General features: G+C 38.1%; 1 protein-coding gene across 2 annotated transcripts in view; it reads right to left on the reverse strand.

Moving 5' to 3' along the window:
* The window catches only part of TRHDE (thyrotropin releasing hormone degrading enzyme), a 205,178-nt gene that overhangs the window by 32,129 nt on the left and 145,867 nt on the right, over nt 1-27,182 (reverse strand). For both annotated transcript variants that reach the window (XM_027661969.1, XM_027661961.1), the window contains 3 exons: nt 22,341-22,429; nt 13,824-13,957; nt 13,670-13,725 (listed from right to left, as the gene is read on the reverse strand). In XM_027661969.1, the coding sequence (XP_027517770.1) occupies nt 13,670-13,725; nt 13,824-13,957; nt 22,341-22,429 (279 nt within the window). The remainder of the gene's footprint in view (nt 1-13,669; nt 13,726-13,823; nt 13,958-22,340; nt 22,430-27,182) is intronic.

The raw sequence follows: 27,182 nt of genomic DNA on the forward strand, positions 1-27,182 counted from the left end.
TGCATGCTTACAGCAAACAAATAAAGCTACACACATTATTTCAGAAATTGACCCATACATATGAGTTAATATAAATTATCTCAGTTGTAATTGTATATAAAAACTACCCTGCCGAAATACTTGAAATAGATTATTTTCTTGCAACATGCACTGCATCTTGCAGGCCTTTGTTTTTCACACTCTCTATTGGAACAATTACACTTTGTTCCCTTCATGTTCTCAGCAAAGGAGTTCATGTGACAGTTTTCAAAAGTATCTATCGTATGTCATTATGATGACCCACCCTCCAATCTGTTTCATGTCATCTTTGTCCACATTTTGTCAGCTCTGTTTTCAACTCCTGTTACAGCACATACTCAAGCAAGAAAAACAAGATCACTTAGGGAGGTCACTGTGTCAACTGAGGAACTGAGCAGATATGAAATGACAGTGGTGGAGCTTTTAGAGTAGGTGGTGGACAAAGTTCATTACATCTGAAGACAGGTTACTCCATTTTATAGATCTCTCTTATTTCTGAAGCAACAGAATATCAGTAAGATGAGTTCTAGGTCATAATACTTTGTAGAGATTTGTAAACATAATTAATAGAGACAGAAGCATGCTGGACTGACTGCACTTAAAAATCTTGGAGATAATGTTAGCAAAGAGGTAAACTAGCTTGAAGTTGGTATATATATAATCAGTTCCTAATGGGATTTGTTATTATTTTTACTGATAATTTGATTGACATGAGAAAGTGTAGAGTAAGAAACGAGGAATAGCTCTACGAAACGTGCTGCTTAAGGAATAAACAGATTAATGCTTATTATAGTTGCACTAATGGACATTTATGTTCATGTTCTGAAATTAAATCTATCAATACTAACCGCAAAAGGAAAATCACCCCTGAAAACCAGATTATTTCTTTTTAAGCTTAACTTCTCCATAAAGACCCATAAGAAGTGAACTCAGAGAAATCGATCTCTTATCCTGAGTTCTTCAGAGGTTCCTAATGAGTTTCAAAATCGTGATTCTTGGCTGATGGTACTCATCCTGTTCATAACAGAAGCTGTTACTCTCATCACTCACTGCTTCTAACTTCCAAATTTATCAGCCCATTCAATTCTGCCTGTCTCACCCCCTGACCCCCCACTTTTCCTATTGTTTCCCCCTAAGAGTAGAGTGCAACTTACAAAAACAGGTCAGGGCAAAGTCTGAGGTTTTTTCTGTTTACTCCTGACCCTCCTTCTCTTTATGGGAATGACCCTTGAAGAGCTTACGCACAGTATCACGAAAATCACACCGCTACACACACATCAACAAACCAGTCCCAAGAGAAGGGATGGGGACGAGGGGAGGTTTTTGGGGATGACATTATTATACAAATGACAACAAATTCGTCACTTCAGACCATGATTTTGAGGAAAAGTGGTTATGGCTGCTACAGTCAATGTTAAGTTCTCTGTCAGCACAAGCTGGGCAGTACAGATGCTAGGCTGGACCTCTGAGGGAACTTGAGCAGAGGCAAATCTAAAATCTTCTTACAGTGGCAGTTAAGACAGGAGCACTGGAGAAAACAAAAGTGCTTCAGGAACTTTACTTTGGCATAACGTCCTTTATTGTACAGATGCCTACAGAAAACCAAGACAGCCCTATTCTTTTACCCTCAGCCACTAAGCCACGTTTATGAACTTCTTATTCCAAATATACTGCAATACCAGACTATTTGGCATTAAATAGCTTCTGTCAAGAGGTAATGATAAGTACATTCATTGTTTCGCCTTTTTGTGTAAAAAGTGGCATATGCTATAAATTATTAACTGTATATTACAGTTTTAGAAACTTGAGGAGTATTTTCTTTTCCCCCCCCCCCCCCCCAAAAAAAAAAAATCACACCAAAACCAAGGAAAGAGTTTAGTAAGTGTATAAGTGTAAGGCTAAATACTAATTTTTGGTATTCGTGGTTGAGAAAATAGAATATAAGGAGAAATTCTCACACTAGAGCATAAAAGAGATAAATCATGAATGATAAAACGCATAAAAAGTTTTAGGACTTGTGTGAAGTGTGCTGGGAGGTAACACGACTACCATGGCAAGCAGGTCAGCAGAAGACAGAATCTAAACCTATCACCATGACTGTGTGGTGAGCTATGCTCTAGTATTCTGCACCTTCACAAAGCACAGCAGTTGGTTTCTTAAGCTATGTATTTTAGTATAATCATATTCTTTTACTTTACACTGAAAGCTTGTTCAGTGCTAGGAGTGACATCAAGACTCCTCTTTCCCAGGGAATACTGCATTCAGCAAGATGCACTGGCTCACTTCAACAACAGCAAACCAGTCATTGCTAGGATCCTCCTTCACTAGCCTGGAAGAACTAGGTTCAAGGATGGTTACATAGGATCTGGTTAGCAAAAGCATTTATGAAGCAGGATAATAACCAAAATGAGGGAAGAAGGCAGAACAGAGAATGAATCTGTTCTGAGTATATCTGTAAACTTTGTTGGAAAAACACAGACCTGTAGAAATGTTAAACAGAAATGTTTAACACTTACAATAAGAAAAGTTATATATAAAAGTTATTATAATAAGAAGTTTCCCATCAAAGGTAAAAATGTAAAATAATTTCCCTGTCATATAATTGCATGGAAATATTAACTCAAAGGTACTAGAGAGTATAAGATAAGCTTAGTACATACTATACACAAGCAGTTTGATTTATTACTCTCTCTTCCAACAAAGTCACTGGAAGGTCAGTGACAGAAATCCTTATTTTTCTTGTGTCTTTTTAGCCATCAATCATATTGCTATCCTTAAGTCCAGCAAAATTACTATCAGACATTGCCTGTCAAAGTCTAAATGCATGAGAGTTAGGGCTAAGAGACAAGGTTCTTTTCTAGCTTAGCCATCTTGGAGAAAAATTGAAATATTGTCTGTCACTTGGAGAATAGCTGATTATGGGCTATACTGGAACCAGGAAACAAACAAACACCACAGAAATACCATGATGTCCAATCTTATGTCGGGTCTAAAACAGTCACACTGTTTTTCTAGGTATGTCTCCAGTAGCCACCCGAGTATCTTAGCAAGCATGTACCTACAACCAAAAAAATTCTGCAGGGGAATCTGGTATAGTTTTGGCAAGTATCTTAACAGATAAAAAAGTCAAATAAAACAGTATTGATGCATAAACAGTGGTTGAATGCATACTGATGTTCAGGTAAAACATTTCTCAAGGGCAAGGTTAAACAGTTTACAAAACTTCACTTACAGTGTCTGAAATTAAAAGAACCTTAAGAGCTCATCTAGTCTCTCCCTACCCAAAACAGACTCATACCAGTGCCATTCCTGACAGAAATTGGTCTAGTTTTGTTTATATAGGTCTCTAGTGATGGATATCCTAGGAACACTACAGTTTCAGTACTCCTCTGCCAAGAGGCATGATTAAGAATAGCATACCTCTGGTCGTTTTCCCTGTAAGTATTCACAGAAGAGTACCAACAGATCCACTTCATATTCTAAAATGAACTGTTGTTCATGTAGCTTCATTATAAACTACATAAAGCTGACATCCCTCTTTTTTGTATTTTAGATAAGAGCATTTTGATTGACATCATGGATCATAGAGAAAGCAGCCTAGACTTCAAAAAGAGCCTCTACAAGCCATTTCAAAGCCAGCTTTCTGCATACTGAGTCATTTAAAACACATGACTACAAAAGCAAAATTTAACGAAAAAGATCACATTTGAGACACTTCATTGCTTTATCCATTTTATATAATTGTCCTTACCTATAAGTCTATCAGCATGTCAACAATCTGTAGCCATTCCTACATGAGAGCATGTGTTAGAAACACAGCACCACATGAAGTTTTTCTTATTATCTGTGTTACTAATTTCACAGTTGCCTGCCGAGCTAAAGAGGAGAACAGGAGAACAGGAACGTGGACTGACAAAAAGATCTGGTTTAGTTACTAGGAACATTAGCCCTAGACAAACATCCTGGTTCAGCAGGTTTTTCATGCCTAAGGAGGTTGCTGATGAACTGTAGTGAAAAGGTGATATCTCATTTTTATGACAAGGACAGAGATGGAAAAAGACCTTTCAAAAGTTATATATATATATATATTAAGTGGCTTATGATATCTTATAATATCATAAGCACCAACCCTTAGTACTATCCTGCTTACACTGAAGAAGTTGGTAGGGTGGCTATTGCTGCAGAGAAAAGAGGCAATGAACAGAACAAGAAAGTACTGAACGTGGCAATGAAATATCCCTCACAAATAATTCCTGTTAAAAATCTCATAGCAATCAAAAATAATCTTTAAATTACATGAGCCTTTAATGAGTCAGATAAAAGCAGAAGATCTAGATTATATTATGAAACATCAGTGTGTATTCAACTGCATTCTGACCTTGATTTGTTCTTTACACTGAGCCGCTGAACTTATGGACAGATCCCAGCACATTCATTTTCCCCTTAGGGACCAAGTACCAAATGGTAGTGTAATTGCCAAGGGAAAATTATTACTCTGTTCTGAATTATTTCTATCATAAATCCAGCACCAGTCAAACAGACTCTGTTAAAAAAACGACAGGGTTGCTGTACAGTGATGAGAGTCCCATACACAAGGGCACCATAAATCCTTTGGTCCCACCACCCAACAAAGTCATTTTAAGTCATGTGTTTAAATCAAAATTAGAAAATCCAAGCTGGCAGCAAACTGGTCTGCATTGTTGAAACAATGGAAATGAGGTGATTTACTTGCTGCTGGTTTAAAACTCCCACTGCCTTGTCTGTTTCTCATGGAATATGTAAAGCATGACTAGCTTTTTTCCCAGCTAATTTTGAAGGGGTAAAAAGTAGCTCTTCAGAACACAGATGTGCAACTCAGATTAACATCAGTTCTGTTTCTGTGCATGTGCAATATATGAATAATTAGATTCTACTCATTAACTCCTAAAGGAACAGTTTAAAATAAGTTAGGATTCTTATTAATTGATTAATTGATTGTTTTACCTTAACAGTCAAGTGTGTAGATTAGAATAACTCCCAGAGAAACTTGGTGCCAATGAACATTCACATTTAACTGTATGAAGCTTTTTCACTTCTTCTGGACCTATCAAGTATTGGTGTCCCTATTGATGTATTCAGCATATTCTTTCCTACAGTGCTTTAACAGCAGTTCTTTGACACCTGAGTAAGAACAGGTGTGCTAAACCCCGACATGTAAAAGAAGCTTTGAGCAAGGTGATCCATACAACAGAGAAACTAACTCCTGTAGTCACAGATTTCACCTTCAACTTCTGCAAGACTGGGATGCCAAAGATTCAAAACTTACGATGACTGACATCCATGTTCAACCACAGAAGCTAGAGAAAGAATGTTTTCTCATAGAAAACCAATGGGCAATCTGTAAAAAAGGCCCTGTGATCTCCAGTATCAAAGAATAATTTACTTCATCCTCCCCAACCAGGATTGGGCTGACTTAGGACCATGTAAAGGACTCTGCTTTTCTAAGACAAGCAAAGTGAACTTAATGGAGGTATTATGACCTATAATACCTATGGACTTCCACACAAACAGGACAGGAATGCACATCTGTTCTTTGAAAAATACAACAGCAACATTTGGCTTACAAGCTCATTTTAAGAACTACATTTATTTAGCATTCAATCTCTCCAATTTTAAAGGATTCAGAGAGTATAACAGTTTTAAGTGAAGCCTGCCTATTATTATGTTTTCTTACATGCAAAATATTTGAGGACTCTTCAAGTGACATTCAACTCCACACAAGAGCATTTGAAGCATTCTACAAAGAATAGTTCAGATTCAATGTAATTATCAGAGTATAATGTGGCTTAAATTATCTTGCATAATTTAAGAGTTGACACATAAGTATGTTAATTTGAACTACTCACCTTTCTTGAAAACAGAAAAAAAAAAAATTCAAGCCCCCTCCTTTGTAAAAATGCAAAAAAAATTCCTTCAAACTGTAGTTCAGAATCTCTTCTTTCCTCTTCTTCCCCATATGAAAAAAAAATGATAAAAAAAGAGTAGTGCAAGATGAAAAAGAAATAAACTTACTGCTAAAAATTAGGCTATGCAGTCAGGTATGTTATGTTTTTCATCATTATGAAACCATGATTTTTGAGCGGTATGTAATTCACACAGTTAAATTAACTAAAGAAATTTGAATGTATTTCAGGGGCTAATAGACATCAATTTCAGATGATTCAATTATTATAAGTGTTATTTATTTTCTTTCTTGATGATTTTGTTGGAAAGGGTAGAATGAAACAGCTCTTCTATTCATTAAGTTGTCAACGGGTGATGGTATCTATGAGAGTATGTTTGAGCGAAACCAAAATTGAGTTAGTTTATTATTATGCACAATACTTTTTCATCACTCTCTTTTTTCCTGGTCTAATGTTCATAATTTGCATATCAGTCAGCCAAGTGAAATATTTGTTTAAAAGCTAGAAACTTCATATGGAAAGCACAGAAGCCTGATCTTGAAAATATACATACAATCCAAATTTTCTTTGCCAGAATATCTACAGAATTGGACATTCTTTCTCTGAAGGCAATTCCCTATAAAAATATTTATCATGAAATATTCTCTGAAATTCTCATAAACCCTCACCTATTCTCTCATCTCCATTTTGCGAGAAAGCAGAGACAATTTAAGTGATTTTACCAAGATCACCTAGGAAGGCTACAGCAGAAATACCATCCCAGGTTTTTCTAGCCTCTGTGCAGTGCCTTAGTCATAACACAGTCCTTCCTGTCATTTATTGCTTGATTTCTGCATAAGCACACTTCTAGCTGAGGAGGAAGGAGCTAATCTATTGTAACATTCAAGCAGATAGAGCATACAAAGGCAAAGACCAGACCTCCCCTAGACAACAATTCTGGCCAACAGCAACTGGATAAGCACAAAAAGTAGGATCATTGCCGAGAAGCAACGGTGCACTCAGGTGAAAGCAGCAGGCAAAGAAGTGAATAGCCTATGGTCGCAGACTATTTTGTTTATGCTGATGAGGCATCTGTATTGTCTTTTCTATTTAGAAAAGTTGGTTCATGCCTTTTATTCACATATCTTTTGTTGATACTGGGAAAGGACAGGGTATTTAGAGCAGTACTTTCAGCTTTTCAGGGTTGCTCATATTTGCTACCTTGACCAAGTTAGCAGAAATGTCTTTTTGTCCTCTATACTAGTCCTGTCAGACCCTCAGAAAGAAAAGTAATAGGGTTCTGGGATAAGGGTAAGGAGTCAAAGAGTCAAAAAAGCTGCTTATTTTGAGAGGACAGGTGAGGGAGGTAAAGAAAGGGCTGATCAGGCAGCTGTGGGGAAGAAAAAGGGGTCTGTAGATGAGACAAAGGCACAAGGAATGGGTGTCTGCCAGGTGTGAGAGGATAGAGCCCCCACAGAATGGCACAGGTTGTGAGGCTGTAAAAAGACTTCCCCCCTGCCCCACCAACACAGAGATTCCTGAAGTCATATTTGCACTTCTTAGCTCGTTTCCAACACTTAAAGTTGCTAAGAAGCCTTCAGCAAGCTCCACACATGACACTCCTCTTCTTGTTTAACCTCAAACTCAAGTTAAGTGCTCTCTTGAAGCATAATTCAGACACAGTTTAATTAACATTTCCAAAACAAGTTTCACAAACTGTTCCCCACCTCTGTCATTACACAGCAGTCTCCGGCACTGCAACGTGGATAGATCCATACCAAGCTGACTTCAGAGACCAGCTTGAACTGTAACAATGAGTTAACAACCATTAGCTAAAAATAATTCTTTCACTCCCTTGAAACTGGAGTCAAGTTTTCCTGATAGTTTATTTTGGATTTGACCAAGAACAGAGTTAATGTAGTTTACAGAATAAAACAATTAGTGCTATAATAGCTCAGAAGTAATAGAAGTAATTGAAGCATAGGCAAATGTTGCAGGGACATGCCAAGACCAAGACCTACTCATGCAGTAAACATCTGCAGCCAGATCTATAGGGCTGGTTTTTAGTATGTGCTGAAAAGTCTTCTCCAACTTCTTCCCTGTCTTTCAGCAAGTATTTCTATTTTCCAGGATGCTCTCACAGCACCAGTACTTCCCTGGAATGTGCTGTACAAATTGTTTTCCTGCTTTTAGCTATGTAAGAGGATCAGATACACAAATGATACATACTACAAAAGTAGAATTGACTTTTAATGTGCTTAGTCTCAGGAATTGCTTTGATTCTTCTTGTATGAACATATGCAAATGTTATCTCCACATAACAAAATGTGTATCTCCACATAAAGCAGATATCAAGGCTGTGATATGTCAGAGAACATACGGATTGACACGCAGCATATGGAATGAATGACGGCTACCTTAAAATAATTGTAGCTCTCTATTTTCTCTAAAAAAAGGCACAGCTGCTCAGGCCCACTGAAAGATATTTATGTCAGAGGAAACCAAACCACTCCCGTAGGAAGCCACACCTAAATCAATTGCTAGTGAACCATCACCAAAATTTGCCTGACAGTGAATGGGAGTTACTGTCGCATTTGCTGAAATAATTTGGATGAGGCCTCATTTATTAAAATAGTAAATCTATACCACTACTAATCCAGTGCAATACAAATTATTGATCTAATACTCGGTCCCTTAGCTGGTACTCAGAGGCACTAATTAAAGGACCTGCATAACCTATCTGTTGTTTGTCTCTTGTGTTGAACTATCAGAAAATGCAATCAGGAGTAAAGATGAAGGCTGGAGTTAAACTCCACTTTACTCATTTAAATGGACCCTATATAATTGTTTATGAATAACCCAACAAAACAAGGTCAACAACCCTGAATATGGCTGTTGAGATATTGAAACATTTTGAATTACATTAACTGGGCTAGATGAGAACCTCTATCTTTGTCACCTACTTATTATCAAGCCCCAGCAATTAAATGCCTTGACTTCTCCTGACATTACACTGAACAGGACTTGAAGTAATACAAAACAAGTGTAACATGGAAGCAATTAGCTCACATACGTTGAAATACTTCAAATGATACAATAAATAAAATCTTAATCTCTAAAGAAGGAAAATAACAATGAAGATCATTTCAACTCCATAGTATAGTTTTGTTATGCACATATTTCGACCAGAAATTTCAATAAAACATTCCTCTAATTTAGCGGTAATAATTCTGGCTTTTATAATGAAGTGCATGAATTACAGGCTTGGTTACAAGGTAACTCTCAGTTTCCAGAAATAAGATCAGAAAATCATTAAGTCGGGTGGTGCTGCCTCAGGTAGTTAGTTGAATGGATAAAATGTTTTTGCTTACATGTCAAGACTCCATATCCAGGAATTAACTTAAGGAACAGGGAGAGGGTTGGCTTTAATTTGTTTTTGCCATCCTTTTTTTTTTTTTTTTAAAGAAACATAAAATAAGGGGTCCTAAAGATGTGATCTTCCAGACCCAAAAGGCTATACTTGATTAACTAAGACTTACTTTTTAAATTAATTTACCTTTCCAAGTTGGTGAGAAAATTATATGGAGTCAGCATTAGCTTACTTCGGTATTTTACTTCTGGAATCAACTTTGGAGTCAAATGCACCAGCTGTTAAAGATAAATTTGTGTCAAGGGGGATAATTTGGATTTATATATTGAAAAGTAGGTTGGCACTGCCTTTTCCCTTGCCCTCAGACTTTGGTTTTCTAGAGTCAGCGGAACTCACAGTTTGGAAAGAAGCAACGCAAAAAGAATTGATTAACAGCAGGAAAACAATCATCATAACTCATCATACATCTATTTACACAAGGATCCTGGTTTTGGTCTAGTGTATGAAATTCTGAGAGGAACACTTCTGAAGGCCATCTACAACATGATGAACTTAGTTCAGAGATAATTTTGAAGGTATATTTTTGTTGTTTTTCATTTCTGACACAGCTCTCTATATTTGTCAAGTCTACAGGGGCAAGCTACATCTAAAGAGGCTATAGCTCACTGTCCCCCTAATCTGTGCAAGGAAATTGACAGCACTCCAACACAGTCATCCATCCTTGGAGTGTAAGAACAATTATTTAACAACACAGCTTCATGCTTTCTCATTCAGTGCTTCAAGAACTGGAAACAACAATAACTATTTTAGGTGACAGTAAAATAGATATTCCCAGTCACATCTGGTCCAACACTGATTAACATGAAATACAAACCAGACCTATTTCTTTCACCTAATATTGGATTAAGTCAACCAGTTTAATGAGGGAAATCTTTTATGAAGATTTAGAGCCCATCAAGGAAGAACCAGGAGGGACACAACACTCTTAACATTGAGTGATTTATCTTATCCTATATGGTTAAGTAGTTTTGAGAGGTCAGGTGCATGTTTCTCTCCATTAACTGTCAGTGCAGTACAAGGTGAGAATGTCAGATTTACAGGTCTACCTTTGGGATGCCTAAAGTAAAATGGGAGGCATCCCACCTCACATACTCACTAACTGATCACTTATACTAAGGAAAGAGAAAGACAGGAGAAGTTGACGGCATTACTCATGCTTAAAACAGTGGGATCTTTGTTATTTATTGTGACATTGCTTATTGGAGCTATCTGAACTGACCTCTGCTTTGTTTAAGCTTAGAAGAGAACAACAGTTCTATTTGTCTTCTCTCAGCTTTTCAGCTTTCTTAGTCAACATTTACTAGTACATTTATTAGAATCAACATATTTTTAAACTGTACTGAAACTTCATTCAAAGCGAAAGATAAAGGATCTTCAAGAAGAAGGGAAGAGGGAGTGCCAAGGTGTTATTCTTGCTCAAGAATGCGGGGCATAAATTTCCCTAAGCTACGTTACTGCCAAGGCTACAGCTTTCCAGATCTTAAGGGTGTGTGCATGCATGCACTACCACTGAGAACAGAATTACGCTTAAAAATCTGGAAAACAAGCAGGTTGTAACTTTCTTTTGTGGTTATTATTCCACTTAACTCTCCTTGATGTGTTATGTTAACCAAATTACACCAAGAAGGAAGATGAAGGAATGTATTTCCATGTAAAATGGGCAAAAAAATATGAAATTAATACTATAGAGCTTAAAATATTCCTTGGTAGTAACAATTCGTTTATGTTTTTTATTTTTGAGAAATCATTATGCTGGACAGTAAAAGGATAATAAACCTTTTCAAGGAATGAAATCAAAAACACCTTTAAAAAATATAATGTGGTGCTCCAAAATAATTTATATGAGCAATTTTCTTCATATTTCTCAAGATGTAAATATTATTAAATTCTATTAAAGAGAAGACCAGTACTTGTTCCACAAACAAAATCAAGTAGCAGTAAAACTATGTAGAAATAATCATATTAGGATCTACCATATTAGGATAGTGAAAAAATTGAGTTAAATCCTTTTGGTGTTATCTGTATCAAGTTCAACGACACATTAGAGAGTACTGTAGAAGTTTCTAAGAAATACAGTCTCTTCAGTACAGTAAAAAAACCTGTTTATATTAGAAATTATTTTTAAAAGGACTAGCATGAATTTAAGTAGTTATGTTTTAATTTTGGAATTATTTTATCACTGAAAATAATAGCTAGGGATTAAAGTATGTATTCCACAGTTCTGTCTCTCAAAATATGTATATTTATAGTTGTAGACAAGAAGATAACACATCGTTGCAACTGGGAACCAAAACTGAGGGCTGAATTACTGTTATAAACAGACAGTCTTCTCAGAAGTCAGGTTTGAACTACCACTTACTGCCTCTATGCCTGGTCAGTAAGGTTACTCACCTTTTCTCATGACACAAAGACAAGTGTATGCATTTAATCTCCCCATCACGTAATGTCATATGGGCAGGGAGAAACACACATTGTGCAATGCAGACAAGAGTATCAGCACTGCATTCACAAGGCAGGTAACATCCAAACCATGGTACTGTTCCAAAAGAGAGGCAACTTTCTGCACTGTGCCTTGCAGCCAAGGGAGGCACTAGCTAACAGCACTCTGATCATAATAAAATTCAAAATGCTGTATAAATGCTGTACAAATTCCAGAAATGCTCAATGGAACTGCTTTTCCATTCTGTGTGAAAAGCACCACACAGAAAAAAAGAGTCTGTTCCAGCAGATTACAAGAAAAGAAAGATATTGGGAAAATGATATAACAATACAAGTGTAGTGGGTTTCTGTGGTTGGGTTTTGGTAGCAGGGAGTGGGCTACAGAGGTGGCTTCTGTTAGAAGCTGCTAGAAGCTTCTCCTGTCCCATGGAGCCAATGTCAGCCAGCTCCAGGATGGACTTCCTGCTACTGGCCAAGGCCAAGCCATCAGGAATGATAGTAACGCCTCTGTGATAACATATTTAAGAACAGAAGGTTGTGGCACAGAAGGAATTCCAGTCAGGGAAGAGCAGAGCGAGAACATCAGAACAACAAGGTAGACACCAAGGTCAGTGCAGAAGGAGGGGCAGGAGGTGCTCCAGGCACCAGAGTTGTGGCCCCTGTGGCCTGTGGTGCAGCCCATGGTGGAGCAGCTGTGCCCTTGCAGCTCATGGAGGACCATTGGGGTGCAGACACCCACCTGCAGCCCATGGAGGAGCCCATGCTGGAGCAGGTGGATGCATGAAGGAGGCTGCGACCCCGTGGGAGGCCCAAGATGAAGCAGGGTCCTGCTGGAGACCTGAAGCCCATGGAGAGGGAAGCCCACGCTGGAGTAGGTTTTTCCCAGGTAGGACTTGTGGCACCTGTGGAGGATCCATGTCGGTACAGCTCATTCATGAAGGACTGCACCCCATGGAGGACTGATCCACAGTTTGGGAAGAACTGCTGCCCGAGGGATGGACTCATGCTGGAGAGGTCCACCAAGGACTGTCTCCTGTGGAAGGGACCCCACGGGAGCAGGGGAAGGACTCCTCTCCCTGAGCAGGGGCAGAAACAACAACTTACTGCAACCCCCATTCCCTGTCCTCCTGCACTGCTGGGGGGCAGAAGGGAGAACATGGAAAGAAGGAGGTGTGGGGGAAGATGTTTTTAAAACTGTTTTATTTCTCATTCTTTGGCTCTTATCCTGTTAGTAATAAATTTAAGTACTATCCCCACTTTGAGTCTGTTTTGCCCATGAAGGTAATCAGTAACCAACCTCTCCCAGCTCTTAACTCATGAATCCTTAGCTGGTTTTTTCTCTCTCCTCTGTCCAGTTGCAGAGAGAGAGTGAGAGAGTGGCTTTAGTGGGTACTGGGCATCTGGCCAGAGTCAACCCACTACAACAAATCAGGGCAAAAAAAATTACTAAAGCTTAAAGGTGCCTTCCATAACAAATTAAACACACCACAAGGGTCAGTTATAAAAAAAAAAAAAAAGGAGAGGCAGGGCATTAGGAAAAAACAGAAGAAAAAAACTTCATTCATTAGAGAAAGAGGAAAGAGATAATTTATCTTCAAAGTGTAAAATTGAACTTGCTGGAAAAATTGATCAGATATCTTCAGACTCGGAAATACCCTATGGCAATTATTGATCAAGAGGATTGAACGTGCCACAGACCAGGTTTATGTGCCACAAAAAAAAAGGAGGAGAGGGGACGCAAAAGAACTTCCGTATGTTTAAGACATATTTAAGTTTGAAGCACACTCAACTGCTGAGTTAACGGTTGCGTGAGCTATTGCAGCAATGTGTATGAGGATAGACGATCTTCAGGAAAACATACCTGGCTAGATTGAATGCATCATCGATCAAGCCTGCTCGATTACTGACAGAGATAACCTGTGAGGGCCAAGCACAAAAATTGAACCATTTAGGGTGATGGAAGAGTGAAGGTTCACCTATGAAAGCAGATTTTAGGGATGAGAATAGGAGCTTACCTCATGGTTCCTTGTTAGCTGATTAATTAGCAGCCTCCAATTCCTAATATCATAATTAACTCTAAAGTAGCCAGTCTGGTTGATGTTCCCCAGCAACCAACCTGCCTCTTCGAAAGCAGGAATTCTGTGGTGTTCTGGAAACAAAGAACAAGAAGGGAAGGGGTTTTGGTTTTAAATTTAAAAATTATAAAGACATATCAGTTAAATTTTCTCCTTCTTTAAGTATACATGAAGGCAGTAAAATTAAGTGACTAACAAAAACATTGTGCTTGATTAACAATAATCTCCTTTATCTGTTCTGATGTAGAGAGATGCCAGCTGACATTCCTGTGGGGACCTTTCACCCACACAGAACTCCAAGTATGCTTTTTTTTCCCCTGGAAAATATTATTTACGTGAGAAGTACACATCTTAAGTTTGGTACCCTGATTCTGGTGATGCTAAAACAGCTTTCTACAACTGTAACTCAAATAATTCAATGGATATGTTACAGAGAGAAGACTAAACCTGTGATTAAAAAAATAAATTCCTAAGTGTTTCTGCATGTATTTGATGAAGCTTTTACATTGGATTCTAAATTAAAGTATTTCCAGTTGTACAGCTTCTAGCTACTAACCACTGAGAGGCTTCTCTTTAGAGCTAGAACCTTACATCAACTAACCTGCTCTTCATCTTTCCCCTCATTTTAAGTAATCACTTCAGGGCAGAAAGTCTAAATTTATTACAGTATTTCTACAGTCAAGCATTCCACAACTATTTGCAGGACTAGGGATTTCAACAACAAAAACACACTGAACTCACAACATACACTTTTGTTTCACTATGGAAAGAATTACCATAGGATGAAGCCTCAGGCTTCAATGTTTCTTGAAGAAGTCTTCAGTCTAGTAAATTATTCTGACAAAACTAAGCATGAACCAGAACTCACTAAAAATTCCAAAACTTTTTTTTTACTATAATAAAATTAGTTTGTACATTGTTGAAGGAATAGTTTTCTCAGGCATTTTAAAAATAAAAAAGAAATACATAAAATTTGTTATAAATGTAATTCCATCAGGGAATTGCTTAGTATGCTTGAATTCCCTGAAAGTAACGATCAGGAAAAAAGTTAACAACATGGTCTTCACAATTCGCACATGTTATCTAGTACACAGATTTACTAAAGAAAGTGATTTGTTTCAGTCTTTCTTATAGAAAAAGTAATTTCTGAGTAAATAATAGATGACTACGACTGCAAATAAAAGTTATGCTTCTCCCTCAAGCAAGCAAACCCACAAATAACTATTATTTTAAGGTGCAATAAATACAAAGATCAGCAAGACCCCAGTCTGAAAGACACATAATTATATGTGCAAATTCATGGACCTGCATCATGCACATGAATTTAGACAAAAAGCTGCAGGATTAGAAAATAAAGTCCTTGTCTCTCCTAGGGAGTTCTGAAATCATTAAAACATCTTAAAAATACACTTCTTAGAAATATTAAGCCTAGAATAACTCAGTTGTTGCCTACTCAATTCAACTATTATTGCTCCTTTAGGGTTTGTCTAACAGACTCTTATCAGCTCAATTTAATTACTCTATATAAACAAATGAGAAAAAAAAATACAGACCCCTGGGTTTAGTGAAAATAATCTGTGATAAAGCACCAAGTGGACACATTCTTTAGGAGCCAAGATATCCTGCAGAAATCAGATTGAGAAAATCAGAATGAAGTCCTACAACTCTGTGGACTTCCCAAGCATTCATACTGTCAAAGCGCCTAAGCTGCTTTTGCCACACAGTCTGATTTGGAACAAGGTTGTAACACTGTGTGTCCCTTCTTCCACAGGGGTCTGATAAACACTGGGCTGTGGAGCTCAGTCCTTAGCAAACTCTCTTAGACTGCTATACTGAAATTGCTCTTCTGTTTAAATCCTTATTTCACTGGACCCAACGTCAGAATCACCCCACTGCACCATGCTACTTAGAGACAACTTGAATCTTGTTTCCTGTGTAACCTTATAAAAACAGTGCTGTAGAAAAATTATGAGATTGTAACAATTCACACCATAGTGATAAAGGCATTTTCTTAGAACAGATTTGGATCAAATATCTCCTGTAAAAAAAGGGAGAGAAGAAATTTGAATCCAGATCTACCCCATCCTATTTATTTTTCCCAGTGTGGTGCTTTGAATACAGCCTGTCACCCCTAAATATCAGCTATATTCTTTACGAACATAGTGGGTTTCTTAATAGAAACAGAAAAAAGTACACACTTCTGTATCTAGGAGACACTGCTGAGGGAAAGAATGACTTTAAGAGTTTCTCTGGGTTTTTAGGGGCATACTGCCATGGTAGGGTCAGGAGCAGGCTGCTCACTCTGGGCAGGAAATCCTATCACCTTAACGCAGTACAGCCTTCTGCCAGTGTTCTTCAGTTGCAAACTAACCTCTAAATACCACCATTCCTGAAAGCAGCTACTTGTTACTGCTTAATCCTCACACCTCTATGATACTACCTAAAAGCATACCAAATGGGCTATAAGCCCTTCTTAAGCATTATCTGGGTAAATAAATTCATTAAAAGGGAAATTTTCAAAATAAGATGTAACACAAAAATACATACCCTTATTCTTGTTTCAGTATTTGAGGAAATTACTTCTGCTTTAATAGAGTATTGAATGGTATTTGACAGTCAAATATGACAAGTTCTAAATAACCTCTTTCATAAGTAACAGCTACGCAACATCCCCAACACACATAGTATTAAAGGAGAATATCTTTCAGAAGCTTGATGGCATTATTGCTGTTCTGGTTAGTTTAAATACAACCATAACCACTTGCTATTATTTTCTGGTAAGACTGCTCATGTGTTGACTTTCTCCTGAAATATGGAACAGGAATCTTTCACACCTTCTCAGCTAATATAAAAAGGTGGTTATTTCAAGGAGCTGTCTGATGCATGTGCTTCACACAGTTCTATATTATTTAGTAGAATTTGATATTTGTGTTTGTCAATTCTCACATTTTCCTATAAAAGAAATTCTTTGTTTTGGTGATTATAGCACTAAAAATGTCTATACACCTGGGTAATGTCTCCACTTACTAAAAACATATTTATTAGTCTCCTGTTAAAAGTATTATAGTTAGGGAAAAAGTAGTAATTCAGTGTTAAATTCTGTATTAGAACACTCATGACTTTCTAAACAACAACAAAGACTTAATTTGAAATGAAATCTATCTTTGACGGTTTTAGTTCACCTCTTAAAATTCAATCTAAAATATATATCCAGTTGTATTTGAGATTAAAGGGAATTTTTTTTAATCTTCTTTCATCAGAAAGTACTTTTCCATGGTCATGTTTTCTCTGGATGCCTCAGAAAACAACACCGCTCTGAAACTTCCAGTTTTGCCACATACATATAGGAAATATTTACAAGGAAATGTTTAAGTTTTATGACATTTGTTTTGAAGTAAGAAAATCAGCCAGGGTCTTATTCCCAGTTTCTCTGTTCTCAAAGTGTGAGACAGTCCTCCAGCTGGTGCTACCTGCAAGTGGCTTGACGTTCTGTGCTCTCTCAGCTCTCGAGCAACTTCAACTCCTTCAAAACCAGCAAAAATGATGGAAGTCTGCTCCTCCACACGGTAACCCGAGCACCATGTGAGGCAGGTCTGGGAGAAGGGCACTCCTCTGCAAGACTATGTCAATGCTGCAAAGACCATAGGCTAAACACAGTTCCACTACCATTTCAAATTATCAGACTCACAGTTGTTATTTTAACTCTTCATTTTATACAACCCCTAGCATACTAAGAAATTGGCTTATGCTCGGAGAACTTACTCCATTTTGCTGCAAAAATAACTGCACAAGTGTAGCAAAATTCTATGTCAAGAACAGAAACTGAAATTTTTCTGGCAAATAAAAACGTTCCATGAGGAAATTCATCATAATCACAGTATTTTATGAAAAGATACTAACTAAATTCTACAAATCTTCTTGCATGAACTTTTCATATGGGGAGAAGGAAACCAGAAAAAAAAAGTTCTATCTCACTTGCCTTGTAGCCATAGTTCCATAATGAAAGAAAATGTTTTGGTATAGGGAATAACACAATAAATGAAGGTCATCAGGAAATATGATCAAAATGATCAAGTTCTATCTCACATAATCTTTCCTCAGACTACCCTTCCATCCATTAACATTGCTATATGATGGAACTGCTAATGTCTAAGGTGATACACAGTGTAAGCAGCAGTCTTCTGTCTCTTCCTCCTGCTTTTGAAAGATACAAGAGTGGAGTCTGGAAGCAACACAGGTAAAGCTCTGTAGCTGAGTCTCCAAAAGGAAAACAAAAAGGTATTTTTCTAAAGCTATAGCTAATGCTCTCTTTCCCAGTGGGCAGCTAGCAAACCCCAGCTCAGAAGCATCTATCTCCTACAAAACACTTCATGGAGGAGAATCTGACAGTCCAGTGGCTTACAGCTAAAGTAGAGATTTATCTAATAGGAGGTGGCATAGTAAATTGGGACTTGTTGTTGGAAGTCAATTTCCATGTTGAACTTCCTTTCCCCCATCTCATGGCAATCCTGAGGAGATACTTAACAGCAGTCTGAATAGTAGTCATTTTATCAGAGGCAGAGAAGTTCATCAGAGGAATATTTCCTCAGAACATAAGAAATCAGTCAACAGGAGGTGGGGATGGAAAGGACAGACTGTAAAGCTGTGTCAGTCAGTTCAGCAACACTTGCTGAATTGCATGGAGATGTTTCCTACTTGGAGACTGAGCACCAGAACAGTGATGCCCAGGGAACAGCAAGTCTGCCTTTATCAAAAGCCCTGCTCGCCTGTTGAAAATGGATGCTACCTAAACTTCCTCACTTCAGGTCATGGTCAGTTCTTCTGCATTTGCCGAAACATGACAGGTGAGCCTGTGCTTCCACACTCAGTATGCTTTCAGCAGCAATTGCCAACACCTTCCCACAAGCCCAGCTAAGCAGTCATCTTGTGGGGGTGTAATGGGTTCAAAGCCAGTCCTTGACTTTTTACCCACTACTTTTGGGGAGATCCCAAAACGCTGTGGATACACGGTTATAGATTATTACAGCAAACACAAAACAGGCAACTTATCTAGGCGAAACAGAAACAAGCCCTGGATTTATGACAAAGCAGAAGTTTGTAACACCAATGATTTCCCCAGTGGCAGTGAAATTTATCATTCAGCAGATCTGCAAGACTAAGGCACAAAGAGCATTGCAGCCACCTTAGTGTGATATCTCTGACCTCAGCATGGATAGGAAGGTTAATCATGAGATGTCTCCTTTGTGACTGGTTTACACTCACTTGAAGCAGAACAGCCTCATCCATGGCTATAGGGAGTGAACAGGGAAAAAGTGGTGGTGACCTATCTGTGCAGAACTCTGAGAGTAAACAAGACAGGTCCATTTCACACACCAGACAAACTAAGCGAGTAAAATGGTCATCATCTGGTGGCAGGTATATGAATTGATGAGTACAAACATGGTTACAAAAATGCCACGGCTCACTGGGTAAGGAGAAGAGAGACTGGCAGAAGCACTTGGAAAATGAAAAGCTTCCAAAACTATAACTACATACCTTCCACAAACAGGTGGGAAGAGATATATTGAAAATGAAACATCTTGGAGACAATGAATTTCATCAGACAGTTGTCAACGTCTGGCATTGTCTTCCCTACAGGATTTGCTGCAAAGGACAATGAATTACATCTCAAAAAAGACACTGCATAGCTGTAATTTCCAGAGTGGGCCTTTACTGAAGAGTGGACAGAATTAGAACTGTTGCCAGCAGCTGGAATGATCTGCAGTTATCTGAACTAATCCTGCTCAGCATATTGAACAATCACTTATTTGAATGCTCACTATCTCTGGTATAGAGCCAGACACTGACAGGATGAGTAGAGAGCAGCAACTCAATCACCCGACATTCATGTGGCTCTCACAAAACTGGATAGCAACCTCTTATCCCTTGTTCATGAAAACGCCAATTGGCATCCTACAATACCCTGATGAGGTCACAGACTCAAAAAGGATGCAGAAATCAGCAGTTCTCTCTCTTGCGTTTCTGGATGTACATGAAGGAAAAGACTCTTCCATCAGCAAATAACCATCCTAGGTGAACTCTAGTGCAAGGCAGGGGATTTACTCCCCTGAGATATTATTTGAAATTGAAAAATTTAAGTGATATGCCAAGATATCATAATGGCAGTCATTAATTTGAACCTTCTTCACTATTGGCAACAGAAATGAGGTCTGTGATCACTAATACATGGCAAACGAAAGAGAGTTGTTCATTACCTCCTATCCACTCCTAAGGTTAGGCTGGAAGCTCTTCCAGCATAACAGTTTGGTTAAAAAGAAGGAATTGCTTACTCTTTCCTCAAAGGGCATGGAAAACATCCTCGTGAACAGCATTTATTCCAAACTTGATTTGAGTATCTCATTCAATTATACTCATTTGAAGAACAATGTGACCGCTCCCAATCTTCCAAATATCCTTTGGAGTAGTTTGTTTCACCTCCAACTTGCAGAGTTGTTCCCAGACTACTCACTGGGACAACACTGAAATTGTGTCCTCTGTACAACAGAATGTCTTCATGATTCTTCCGGTCCACAAAAATCAATCCTGGGAACTGTCCTTTGGAGTCTCAGAATCCCCCCCACATCCCCACAAAACAAACATACTAGCTGCAGAAAAACTCCAGGAGTAACATAAAACCCTCTATACCAGCCTCAATACATAACAGCATGTACAATGAATCATACATTGAGTACATTCAGGGATGTTCTTACTGACTTTTTATGTTAAGGAATTCTCCAGCTGAGCTAGGTAACAATAAGTAGAAGCAAGAGGACATGCCTGATGGAGTCATAAGTTTACAGCCTCATTTTCAATGAGGCACAGTAAGTGAATGAGTGAGTGAAAGTAATGAGGACGAACAAGGATAATGGCAATAGATCACAGTGCCATTGATTTGCTATACAGGAGACAGATGACTCGGAAAGGTTCCTCTTTAATTTCTATATAGTAGCCACCCCAAAATAATTGCATACACTGCCCATCATTAATTTGTTGATTTCTTGAAGGCATTCCAATAGGAACAGTAGATCTTAAAAGAGTGGGTAGCAGTTTTATGGACTTGTTCCTCTGCAGCACTCTGCACGCGAAAAGCAATGAGGAACCATCTGTGTAGATAACAGTGATATAATGAACTTTGAAGGCAGGAGCAAAGGGAAGGAGGCATGCATGTGCAACCTAATGAGATGAGATGAGGTGATCAACTCTCTCTGAAGTCAGTGGGAATCTTTCTAATAACTTCAATGAGAGTTCAGTCAAGCCCTAAAGGACAAAAGTAGAGCAGGTCATTAACGCAGGCTGTGAAAGTGCAAACAGGTTTTGAAGTATTTCAGAGATGTTCATATTAAAAAGTACGGCAAATGTAGTAAGTTTCTGAGAAGTGAAGCAGTATCTGTATGCTCTTACTAGAGTATGTTTCCCAGGTACAAAAAGTGCCCTGATCACAGGCACATTTCTAGATCATTATATCATGGGAGCAGTATAAAACATGTTGCTTTCTCATAGGCTGCAAATGATCAGGGTAAAGAAACACACCCTATACCACTAGAAATTTGGGGTACTCGGATTTCTACTGATCACACACCATTCATCTCCATTCCTACTGGCTATTGAGCTCTATGTGACTAATATATTATAGTAACTTATAAAAAGGAAAAGAAGTCTCACACAGGTTTGACACTCTCCTCTCTCCCAATAAATTTCTATCAGAGGGAAGTCTCTATACCCTTCTAGATTTACAGGAAGGGATCAGTTCTCCTGGTACAGCCCATGTGTCAAGGGGTTGCGTGGATCCTTCTTTTCCCTTCCATATAATCCTTCTATTCAAGTCTCCATATGTCTTCCCTCACTGTCTTCAATTCCAGTCCAAAATTGTCAGACAATGTAGCATGAAGTGCTAAGGAAATAAATATTTCAGGACATTGCTATGGCAGGATTCCTTTTTTTTAGGTGATAAAAAACCACTGGTATCTAGCACTCACTGTCCTCAGGACAATAACTATTACTGTTATGATCATGTAGGAACTGAGGAGGAAGAAAATAAGTAATAGGCAGAATACTCATCAGATGCTTTGCTATAAAATAATACATTTAACTTTCACCAATCAATAAATGAATTGCATTCATCAATGATTTGATATGTGTTGCCAAATATAAAATACTTAGCATTTAGTTACATATTTCTACATAAAAGCTTTACATCATAGTCTAAATTCTGAGATAATTATAAACCTAGCTTGTTACTCATCTTTCATTCCTCCTCCCTCCCTTCCCAGCTGTCCTTTTTCTTTGTAATTCATTTTAAGTAGTTAAACCTGGGTGCAGAGCAACTAAACAATTATCTAGGATCAATTCCAAAGAAACAGTTGAGGAAAACACAAGTATGCTTTATGAGATTCCACTGGGAGGAAAGTTTATTTTTACCTGATTTGTTAGACACCCATATAATTGCCTCTGATGAGATGTGGCTCGTATTTCCTACTGCAATTGTTAATGGAATCTGCCACAAGTAGCTGCAAGACAAAGGAGGGGGAATCTAAGAACAAAAATACTGAACTGATTCTTCTCACAGCAATCAGGGATCATGTCAAAGAAATCAAAACACAATTTTAGTAGCACTGTAAAGATCTGTGGATTCTAAGAAGTTACTCTGACTTTGAAATGCATTTGCTATTAGCAATAAAACAATGAAAAAGTCATTCATTTTAAAAAAAATCCTAAATTATATTTTACATTTTTCACACACTATCATTATATGAGGACTTTTTTGCAGGGCTTTTCCTAATTTTACAAAATTATTCACAAAAGAGGAAATAATGATTTCTCATATAAAGAAGAACACTTTTTTATATATACGTAGAAAAAGAGTACCAGTTTAAAAATAACATACTCTTCTAGCAACTTCTGAAAAAGTTACAATTGGCTTTCCTTGCTACTGGTTTATAAAAACAAAACGAATGGGATGGATCTCCACTTCTTTGCACCATTTATAATCACCTATGCATATGAAAACTCGACAAAACTTGCTGCATGTGGTTTGGTCATATACTGGTGTAATCAGACCCCAAATTCCTTATAGGGTATTAAAAATTGTTTCTCATTTGGACTAAATGTTACAATTTACCTAAAATTTTTATATAACATCTTTATCTTAATAGGCAGAAATTGACTGTATGAAATCAATTTTTGGGGGGAGGACAGAAAGGATGAATTCCTGCATGTCTTCATGACCTCTATTCCTGAACTCTCAAAAGTACCATTTCACCAGTCAGTGAAAGAGTGGACATTTCCCTGACAGCCCTGCCACATCATTTTGTAAACCAGTCAAGAGGAAGCACTCAGTAATGATATAGGTGGTACCTTTGCTGGTCTTTGAGTAGGTGGTCTAGGGGGAGTATTTATGCAGTTAAGCAAGGCAGCATGGCAAGAGAATGGCCTCAACTCAGATATCACTGTATACTGCCACTTTGATACCATGTACATTATTTTCGACTGATTGCATTAAAACAGTGCGAGTGTGGGCCAATTCTTGATGTCAACACCAGCTTCTCTCCTGCTAGTACACAGCATTGCAAAACTAGTCTATGGTGCTAAAAATACCATTGGTTTTGCTCCTTTCCACTTATCCAGAAGCCTGATGCACTGAATTACAAAAATTACAAACAGCACCCAGATGTTCCACAACTGCAGTCAACATGGGATGGCTTGCAAGGGTGGCATTTGCTGGCCTGACTTGGAGTCTGGGGAAGAGAGAGAGACCCCTGCTCTGCCTCCACACTTTGCTCCCAGCTCCCCACACGTTTGCAAAGAGCCCTCAGCACGCACAGGGATTTGTATTGCTTAGAACAGAATCATATGTGCTGGGAAACACTTGATCATACAGCAGTGATTCAGCAGAGGGGGAGATATTTGGGCAACCATACAGCTGAAAGAGCTATGAATGATAGTAGAAAGGAAACACGGCATTTATTGCCAAGTGGGAGAAGAAAAAGGTTCCATGTGATTTTAGGTTCTCTGAGTGTTGGTATCATGACTGGGAAAACTCAGATCTACTCCTGCACTGAAGCTCCACATGAGTACATGCCCTGGTAGACAGTTTTTGGATAATTGAGCTGTGGCATTTGAAGGTGCTTATGGCTTTATCAGTCTGCCCACTCCTTGTGCTGAACATTGACACATTCCATAGCATGGCCAGCAGAAAAGAATGTCCACTAGGTGCACTAGCTTCTGCAGTTCTCTATCTGGGGTCCTCACACAAAGTTACCCTCCTTGTAGGCCTAACCAATATTCTGGACTGTGAACTGGAACAATGAGATGAAAGTGTGTTTTGTGTCCTGCTGCTTCTGCTAAAGTGTCAGTAATTTCTGGGTTCAACAGGTGAGGGTACTCAGGGAATGCTGCAAAGTGATGCACCAAATTATATTCACTACTCTCTTAACTACCTTATACCTTACTAGACATTCACTGATGTCTGTCCAAAAAAATTCCTTGGAAATATATCACCTTCAAAAACATATCCAGTTCTAAATACTTGGTTCTCCAGAATGAAAAGATGCTGGAAAACTGTGATTGAGAAAAACGAGGCAAAATTTGCATAAAGCTTTTACGTTACTGAAAGAACAGGAACACTGGCATATGAAAAAAAATAAAAACTGCATTTGCATGGAATTTTTATGACCTTTCCACTCCTACTGAAAAAGCTAAACTGCAAAATAAAAGATACTGAGAGCTGCCTATGTAGATGATTTAAGCACATATATACACATTCACAAATATTCATGTATGAACATACACATGGACACCTGTTATTTTCAGAAGGAATTTCATAGAAATGTATTTTGCACATTGAAGTATCTATACAGAGAAGAATTTTATATTACTTGACATTATTTTGCCTCCAATTAAGATAAATCCCATTGAAATAAGGACAGATCCTTCTCTGAAAGGTGATCCAGCTGTCACAGAAAAACTACTCCTCCTCAGAAAATATGTGTGGATTTAGTTAGGGAGACTAGTACTGGCAAATTTAACTTTTATCTCCCCAATATGAGAGACCTCCTGATGTTCTTGGTGCTCTCTAGAACCTCCAAATCTCACCCTCTTGACTATTAGTTTCCCAGGTGAAACACGGGTTTCCTTTTAATAGGCATCTCCAGAAACATATTTTTCCTACTTTATTGCTGCTGTTCTCCTCTGTTTATCTGTTTTCTCATTCCATTTCTCTTCATTCTCAGAGAAACTTTGCTGCTGTTGCAGAAGAAGCTGTGGTCAACTTTTTCTATGTATGTGAGAGAGACGTATCTGGCTCACCTTTCAAGAAGACAGCTTCCACTCACTGAATGATCTGTACAGACTTTGTTCTCCAGGTGTGACTGGGAAGAGGCAAACTTTGTTTGCACTTTTCTATCACAGTATTCTGCTTTACAGAGAAAAGAGGAAAAAGGGAGCCCACTCACCTGTTTTCCTCATGCTTTGTCTGTGAGTAGTGTAGACCTATTATTTATATTTTGGGAGCACCACCAGTGTGCTCTCAGTATGTATTTGTCATTAAAAAAGAAAAGGAAAGGTTCCTGGTATTTCAGATTTTGCACACCTCTTCAACTACTTTTTCACATTAATGAATGTTTTTGCTGAGATGTAAATCCATACATTTTCAAGATTTGTCTTCCCAGTAACCATAATGTGCCAAGCTTCATGTAGGTGTAATCTGGCACTGGTGAAATCCCAACCATCATCTTCTGTGACTCAGTTTCTCTGGCATTAATTCAATTGTGCAAGGTGATGTCAGCTGAGCTGTCACAGGGTACTGGAGACATCTGCCATGGGCTGTTAGATATGACAGAGCACCTAAGGATGCTCCCACCTTTTAATGGCAGCACAAGGCAAAGTAAGACACCTTAGAACACCTTGAATGGCACCAGTCATCTGTGCAAGCAACTAAATGGGTCTCTCCCTCCACTCAATGTTGACCTCTCATAATTAAACCTGAGTTTCCCAAGGAAACTTTTCAAAACCAAGCTGCTCGTAAGAAAAAGAAGGCTTCAGCACAGATTTTCAAATACAGTATTTAAAACAGGCACTGCTGCAACATTTTATAACTACTGTTTTAAATAAGAACTTTCAATTTACTGATTCAAAAAAATGCAGGGAGAAGTTAAAATGACTGAAGCTGAAATGTAAGGTAGTGAAATTACAGAACTGAAATGATTGTTCTAAACTAATTTTTCCCCAATTTTTGCTTTGATTTTTGTCCTGATTCAATAGAAGGAAATGTTTTGATATGTTGAAAATTTCTGTGGGATGGGAATCCATTACTTGTTCATCAGTAACACTTACTAATCTTTGTAAAGTATTTTGAGAACATAACAATCTAAGACCTTATATCACTGAGAGATATGATTAAAGCTATTTAACACAAAGTGAGGCATAAAAATAGTTCAAGAGTAAAAAGCATAAAACAAGAATCCAAGAGTAAAACTGACTGGTTAAAACACCTACCTCCTTTTTTTGCCACTAGAACTTAATAACCAAAATACCAACTCAGTCTCTTCAGTTAAAGACAATAGTCTGGTACGTCCAGAGTGGGTGAAGATGAGAAACAGGGAGCAAGAACTCCTTGGCGTTAGTTTCCTGTTCTCAGCTCTCTCCAGATGGAAATGCTGAAATCTCATGTACACACACATATCTTAGGTGAGCAGCACTGAGTCTGAGGAGGGGACGCTTTCCCAGTGTGGCCCTTGCAAACACTGGTGATTCCCTGAATAAGTTAGGATGCTGATAAGCATTTCTTATTAAGGGAATATTTTGCTATGAGCCATCTGCATGAACTTATGTTGTTCAGATTTCAGGGACAAAAGAACACAAAAGCAAAGAAACAAAAAAATCTGACCTTTCGGAAAGCAAGTAAATCTTATAGAACAAAAATTAAAATTTGAAGATTTGTACTTTTCCTTTGGTTGAATACTTGGCTGATCTCCAGAGACATATACAAATAGTGGCTAGTAAAAGATGCATTTAGTTGCATGACTGCAAAAGTTTCTGGCTAATAACCTTAATGCTTATTATAAATTAAAGGGCACACAAAGTTGATAATATGAACTAAGTAAAGGATTGTGTGACATTAGGACATTAAATAAATATAGAAGGAAGAGAGTAAAGATCTCTCATTACTTCTTACCAAGACAAGTGCGATTTCTGTCAGCAAGGTTTGGAAGGTTTGGGCTACTGCTTTATAGTAGCTGGTATGGGGCTATTTTTTTGACTTGT

Source organism: Corapipo altera, unplaced genomic scaffold (assembly GCF_003945725.1).
Source record: "Corapipo altera isolate COAL_440 unplaced genomic scaffold, ASM394572v1 1, whole genome shotgun sequence".
NCBI classification, from domain to species: Eukaryota; Metazoa; Chordata; class Aves; order Passeriformes; family Pipridae; genus Corapipo; species Corapipo altera.